General features: G+C 36.7%; 1 protein-coding gene across 2 annotated transcripts; it reads right to left on the reverse strand.

The window, feature by feature from the left end:
* Positions 1–3,803: 3,803 nt before the first annotated feature.
* LOC133739576 (uncharacterized) lies at positions 3,804–7,538 on the reverse strand. 2 transcript variants are annotated; one of them, XM_062167360.1, is made up of 7 exons: positions 7,391–7,538; positions 7,206–7,268; positions 5,565–5,644; positions 5,418–5,460; positions 4,332–4,399; positions 4,185–4,221; positions 3,804–4,090 (listed from the first exon to the last, which is right to left on the reverse strand). In XM_062167360.1, exons 1-7 carry the CDS (start codon positions 7,508–7,510, stop codon positions 3,965–3,967), a joined length of 537 nt encoding a protein of 178 aa, XP_062023344.1. In that variant the 5' UTR covers positions 7,511–7,538; the 3' UTR covers positions 3,804–3,964. The 2 variants fall into 2 exon arrangements, with proteins under 2 accessions (XP_062023344.1, XP_062023345.1); XM_062167361.1 differs by lacking the exons at positions 4,185–4,221; positions 4,332–4,399.

Genomic DNA, 7,538 nt, shown 5'->3' on the forward strand with positions numbered 1-7,538 from the left:
GATAATGACTAACATGTTTGTACAACCCCAGACAAATAGTAGTACATCATACCCAAATTTCTCTCTCTCTTTTTTTTTTTTGGGGGCAAACACTTCTTTCATTGAGTTCCAAAAACCAAGTACAAATCTTCAAAACCGAGCTAGCAAAACCCTTCAAATTCTCAATGTCCACACCTAAAAACGTGTCTCTGTACTTCAATTTTTGTCCTGTGGTCTTGAATATCGGATGAGCAAATGAAAATGTTGCGTTGTTGATCCTTCGTTCTTCAAATAGTGCATTATCTGCCAGGGTTTGAAGTAATGCTTCCAGCTAATTTGGAAAGGGATTCAGCGGGAATCCCCTTACCATTCCTGCAAATTGATCCAAGTCGGAGCTGGCGCCACCGTTGAAGTTCAATAAAACTAGAACCAACAAGGAAAACATTTTGTGCATGTATATTGCTATGTGAGTATCTAGTAGTATTCCACATGTAGAGTAGATCTTGCAGAACAACACTCAGTTTGGAGGCAAACTCACGGGAGAGGTGAGTAAATCCATGTTGGGTGGTTTTGTTAGGAAGGTAAATATTGTGTATCTTGTGTAATAGGAAAGTAGTTTAGCATAGTTATCTGCTGCCTTATTCTCTCCTTAATTGTAGAGATAGCTTTCTTGTAGAATAGGAACTCTCTCCTGTAATCTGTATATATCTTTGTTACGTGATTGAATACAATTATCATTCAGCCAAATATCCTCTTTTCAGGTTTGCAGGAGGTTATGATGGCCCGAGTAAACCCAATCGTGCAGAGTTGCGTAGCTATCATACCCAAATTTCTCTTAAACTTCAAAATGGAAACTTCTGCTGGAGATATGTGCATAGAAGTTCTTGTCAAAGCAATGAACAATAATCTATTTGATAATTGAGATTTAAGCCGATGTCCAAACTTCATATCGAAGCTCCTTCTGTCATTTCGATTATCAGCTTGCCTATTGACAATGTCAGATGCAGCGAGAGCTTGGGGAGTCATACCTAAATATATATATGGAAAAAAATTTCAACATTTTCGAACAGAGACACGTTCATGTTGATAAAACTATATACCGTCCTCTTGACAACACTGAAATGATACATGATATATTCATCCACGGCGGAATGATTAGCTATCTTTTGACGCTTGGCCATGGGAACGGTGGCGTTGGTTTTTTTTTTTTTTTTTTAATCATTAGTTATCTCGAAACGACAATCAAACCGAGAATATAAGATGTGAAATCTTGTCTGAGATGGACAATTTCTTTGCCCCATTTGATAATGGAGAATAGGGTTGAAGGATTTTCTGGACTTGAAATTTAGGGATATTCTAGGTTAAGGTTAGGGATTTGTACTAATTTTCAACCAGCAACGTTCTCAATTTTCAAACATGTACGTTAAATTAATAAAACAAAACGCTATGCCTTTGGAGAAACCCTAAAGCCGACCTTCCTTCGACTACGAGATCGTTTCTCATCAGCGGCGCCCTAACGTCTGGCGAACCTTGATTGAGGAAGATACTGGTTAGTGCTTTGCTCTTCTTAGAATTTTGTTTCAAATGTGTGAACTTGACGCTGTGATTTGTCACTACAATGAATTTTGATTCACCTCGGATGATACGCTTACTAGCTTTACTGCAAATAATACTTGAATATGAATATGAGGAATTTGCTTCTTTTTTTTTTTTTTTGAGCTCAAAAGATTACGGTTATGATTGGAAGATTCAAGTGCAATCAATCTAAGAAGTCTCAATACAGGAAGAAGTACAAAGAAAAAGTGCACAAAGTAAGCATGTTAGAGAAGAGCACCAAGCAGTAAACTGCCTAAATCCACGGTATGTCTTCAAGCTCAATGCCGAATCCCGCTCTCTCAATGTCTAGCACGCCTTGTGTCTCGGTTTTGTGCCTCCTTTCCAGCCCTGTTGTCATCTCAAATTTCCCGTATCCTTCGTTGCCCCGGCCCATTCAGCTCCCCAGCAATTCTTGAACTCCCAATAGGGAGGAACAATGCCTTCATCTCTGTTGTAATCAGTCAAAATGACACAATGTCTCATAAAAGAGCCATAGAATCCACACAATAGGCAGAAGTAGGGGATGTCAATATGTTGCTGCAAATAACCCTGTCCTCGGACATGATATACCTATGGTGAGAAAGGCCTGGCCAATACCGCTGTGATCTCGCAAAATAACTCCTCAAACAAATAGGAATCTGCTTCTTCTTAAATTAGTGTTTGCTTTGTTTTTTTAGTTCAATGATATACTGTTAGAATTGAGAACAATAATTTGTATCGTTTGGAGGAATCTGTACTAAACAACATTCTATTGCAATTAGGTAGTCAATCTCTCTTATCTTTTATTTTTGAAATATAGTATTGCTCATTGTTAGTGAATAATCTTGTGCTAATAATGTTAGAGCACACTGTTCACCTTTGTTTTAGCATATAGGATTAGACATTACAATTCTGATTTTGTAATTTTTTTGTTTTAGCATATAGGATTAGATATTACAATTCTGATTTTGCTACATAGGATCACAAATGCAGAATCTCGGGCAAGCAAGACATCTAGACTCTTTCTATCTGATTCTGTGCTATCATTACGTGATATGACTCTACCACCAAAGATATGATTTCCGGGATCAAGCAGCTTAGCCATTTCGAGCGCATAATCTCTGAGTACCCATTGTGTATGCGGACAGCTCAAACATTTGACTGGCTTGCACTAAAAGTGTCCTAATATAAGGCCTCAACTTGGTCATCAATTGACTACTAGGAGTGTCCGCAATGTGAACATATTGCAGAGAATGATCAGATTGGGTTTGGATCTTGAGATATTCTTCGTCGGGTGACATCTCATCAAGGAAAGTGGTATTACCCTGCTGGTGTCCTTGTATTCATCTATTTCTACTCCAAAATATTAAAATATAAAATAAAACCACCGATACCAGTATAAAACATCAAAATTGCCCTGTTTATCCAAGTTGAATCTTCAACATGTTGAACTATCAACATTTTGTAACAAGTTGCCTCTGTCTTCTATGAGCAGTATCACATATGGCATCAAGGCTCGTTTTAAAGATTTTCCTCAGTTTACAGTGCATCATGCTCCCCTGCAAACAAATAGAGTAGCACATAGACTACCTAGTCCTATTGTGGAGTTTAATTGTTTACTCGTGCTCCGGATCTCAATCTGGATGCCCTTATAACAATTTCAATCATAAGTGGTGGATAAAAGTCCTTAACTCGAAAACAAAATAAAATATTACTATGTGACTAAATATTCCTTCTTAACTCGCTAATGACTTGGAGTGAAATTGATGCTCGCTTGGAGGAAGTAAGATCTGTGCTGGAGTTCGAACTAGTGTCGTCGATGTATGTTCGAAAAGAGGGCAACCGTGACAATTATCCCTAGTAAGGTAGTTGTCAACCTACCACCATCCCCTAGTTGAACTCATAAACTCAAATTCAACTATTTTCAGCATTTTGAGGTCATATGCCCTTATTCATGGTAAATAGTATAGCAAGATCCCTGTTACTGGGTTGCATTTAGCTTTCCTGAACCAATTAAAAGATTTAGGCTCTTGCCTATTTTTCGCAACTCTTGTCCATTAGTAATGTTGTCAAACCTCCCTGTTAATAATTCACAACAAGCATTCACCAGAAACCAGGGTACAGGAGGAAAGGGATAAAAATCTTATCATTATTATTATTTATTTATTAAATTGGAGGCAAAATTGGAATTTCAAATCTAAATACTAGATTTGGAGGTCTAAATAGAAGCTCTAAAGTGTAAGAGAATATGTCAAAAATGAAAATGCATTTTCAATCAACTCATTCTCCCAATTAACTTTTAACAAGTCCAACCAACAAGTCACAACATATTTTTGCATCTTAACCTGAGACAAATACAGAATCTGATAACGCTAGACAAAATTACTGATAGATAGTGATAATGTAACATTCATTTATACAGCAGACTACCAATTATAGTGCCGAGTGCAGTCCCAATGATCCAGCCTGAGGCCACCTGACAAACTGCCGTATAATTGCGTATGACTTTGATCTCAGCACTTTGTGCAGCAAGTTCCTGTTGTAAACATATATATTATTAAAAGATTCAATCTCTAAGCCAATGCAAACAAATAAAGCCATTTTTCATCAAGGATAGTAATGGTCCTCACTTGACTTATTTTGTTGAATTTCTCGCCAATCTCATCACTGGTTCAGTAACAAAATTATTAAAGTGAAATCATAAGCCAAAGACACAGTAAACAAATGATTGAAGCCTCTATAACAGATGAGTTCTTCGGATAGAAAAATAGATATACCTGATCATGTTTTGGAAGTCTTTCTGAACCTTATCTGTTTCAAATTCCATCTTTGAAAAACGACGCTTCTAGATATATAGAATAAACAAAGTAATGATTCTTTTTTGGTCCCAGAAAAGAATTCACAGTAGAGAACTAGCCAAAACCATGCCACAATATGTCACTTCAAATATTGCATAAAAAAATAAAAAAAGACAATGCATGCATTAGCACTTAGTAGGCTCTAACATCACCCATAGTATCGTTGATATAGATATGTATAAGAATTCAGGTTACTGCTCATTAAAAAAATTTAATATTTGGATACTTCAACTCTTATGATGGTATCACATCAAATGTACCGCAGACATAGATAGGTCAGGAGTCAGGACTATGTTTCTAGCCATTGAGTACATGGGGTGAGAGTGTTGATTGGTTACAGCCCTAGCACTGATGCGGAGTTTTATAATTGACAACTTTGGATATATAATCTACAAGAACTTGCTCCTCTCCACCCCTTGCAAATTGATTTTGGAATGGATGCACTCATTCCTTAATACATAGCTAGAACTCGTTTCAATTTATTGAACAGAAAGTAAAGAATTCAAATTTGTCTATAGACCATGCTGAGTTGCTGATACACGCACACGCACACACACAGAGTAAATTATGCACAGCCCCAACTGCCAAAAAAAAATTCTATCCTACCTAACAAACTTTGATTTCAAGATTCAGCCAGCATCCAAGAAAATAATAGTAAATGTTCCGCTGTTAGGGATTACTTACTATAATTGGATCTATAAAACTGATCGATTCAGGGTTTAGTCAAATATATAACAAAACTGAGTTAATCTGTGATCATGAGCAACAATGCTCAATGAGATTTAGTCACTTTTTAATATATTTAATCTCAGTAATATTGCATAAAGGACTAAGAAAAGATCACAGAAGACAGAAAAAAGATTATAAGGTTCTAGAGACATGAACAGTACACTAATATATGAGACAAGAAAATACCTATAAAATACTTTAATATACGTTTCAAAAGTGCAGTGAAATGATAGGTCATAATAACACTTCAGAGAATGTGGATTTGAAAACGAGTACCTGCTGCTGACTTGTATTAGGTTTTACTGACTCGGAAATGTGCCTGCAGAAGAACCAATTTTTAGCTGTAGAAGATGTAATAGGGCTTGCCAAAGTCCTGATTGAAGCATTCCCTAGAAATTGCCATGTATTCTTTAAAAGGCATACCTCAATAATTCACTGTGCATCTTCTTCATCTCAACCCGAAGCTTTTCATATTCAGTTTCCATCAATGAAAGAGGATGCTCCTGAACCCAATTTAGGATTAATAGAATATAAAAGAAATGAAGGACTACTAGAAATACTAAACTAAACAATAAGAAGAGCTATGATACTAAAACAACAATACCAACTTTAAAAGATTTTACCAAATCCTAAAACCATAATATGCATATAGGACACTATTCAACTGAAAATCCATCAATACATTAAGAAAAGAAATGCAAGGAATTAATTATTCAATTCATTTGAAGTGGCAGTGCCTTTGAATGAGCATATGCAAGTATAGCATATCAGGCACAGGAAATGGATACCATAAATTTTGGTGCCTTTCAACCAGTATTAAAGTACTGAACATTACTTTAGATCAAACAGAGATTCCACGCGGGAAACTAAATACATCCCAGAAAGAGATGGTATAAAAAGTAAACAAAATAAAGGCAGAAAACTGTTACTCTAGAGAGCTATGAACTAATAATAATACAGCAAGTCAAATTCACAAACATGATGTGGTGATGAGTACCAGAGCATGATTTGCATTTGGAAAAAACTTGCTCCAGAAACTGTCTGCAGTAAAACCCATTGTTAAAGGGTGAACGTGCGCATAGAGGCCTAATTGGAACCCTGATAGAAACAGGCATTTACAAATCGCCATCGATTCCTATAATTTTTGGGAGGCGCGCATTGACTCCAACAGTGAGAAAGTTTTTAAGCTCTTCTCAAACAAAGGTACAAGGGATAGAAAAGCCTAAAGACTATTTTATACCCAATTAATATGAGCCTCCCAAATTGTAGGAAGTGAGAAGAAGCAGTCATCTAAATGCTAGCAACAACACCTCTATGCAGTGCTTATTCTCTGGTAGGAGCACCCGTATTTATGATTTTTGCTGCTATAAGTGTCTGTATAAATCAGATCCTTTAAAGCTATGTTTGTATAAATCAGAAATAGCAGCATCCATGAGTGAAAAGTAATCCGTAGCCTAGAACAACATGCTGGTGTTATTTGAACAGTAATGGTCCAATTTGGGATTTATGGGTAACCCACACTAATAATAAGCAAACCTATGATATAAACCATGGCTCAATTGTGTGCTAAGGCTAATAACCAAGCCAAGTTTAAACACTAGTTCTGAACTCCACCCCTTACAACTTCCCAAAAATTCAGGATATTACATAGTTCTTTTGGTCCATGAAGGAACTCAATAAGCAAAGGTACTGAAACCACAATATGCCGCTCCAAACCAGTCCAGAATCCTAAACCATAATAGAATGCAGAGAATTCATTCAACTCATTTAACGAAAAGGCAATGCACTTAGCTTTTGGGTTTCACATGGTTAACCAAAATCCGCTTTGTTTCAAAATCAACCAGCAGTTATGTGAAAGATAAAACATCATGATCAACAATATGCTAAATGTGATTTTCTCACATCTTTACATGATAGCCATCTTTACATGACTACCACACTCCTTGAGCTATAAAATAGTGACATCATAGTATATTTAATTGATAAAGTAATACTACTCAGTTAAACAAATCAACTAATTAAACTATCTTTTCAAAAAAATGACATGGAGAATTCCGTCAGTACCTGTGAACTTCCAGATTCGGAGCTAGGTTTTGACGACCTTGATCCTCGAAGCCCTTCTTCAGACTACAAATACCGGGAAAAAATTAAGCATCAAAATTAATAGAAGAATGGCTCTGAATAGAAACCCTAGTGAGTGTGAAATGAGTGTGTTTGGCAAGGAAACAAGTGTTGATTAAAGCAAGTACCAGGGCACGAGTTCCATGGAGTTTGGGCTGAGGAAGCTGCTGCTTGCTCAACAAGCCACTGCGATACTTTGAACGAGCGCACAGGCCTGCAAGCTTGAGCACGCACTTCTGCAATGCCATCGTCGATCTCCCAGAGAGAGAGAGAGAG

Source organism: Rosa rugosa, chromosome 3 (genome assembly GCF_958449725.1).
Source record: "Rosa rugosa chromosome 3, drRosRugo1.1, whole genome shotgun sequence".
Taxonomy (NCBI): domain Eukaryota; kingdom Viridiplantae; phylum Streptophyta; class Magnoliopsida; order Rosales; family Rosaceae; genus Rosa; species Rosa rugosa.

Coding starts and splice junctions, on each gene's coding strand:
- LOC133739576 (XM_062167360.1), bottom strand. CDS start 7,510: ATGGCATTGCAGAAGTGCGTGCTCAAGCTTGCAGGCCTGTGCGCTCGT. Junction 7,269..7,390: donor TCCATGGAACTCGTGCCCTG/GTACTTGCTTTA, acceptor CGGTATTTGTAG/TCTGAAGAAGGGCTTCGAGG. Junction 4,400..5,417: donor CTAATACAAGTCAGCAGCAG/GTACTCGTTTTC, acceptor CTATATATCTAG/AAGCGTCGTTTTTCAAAGAT.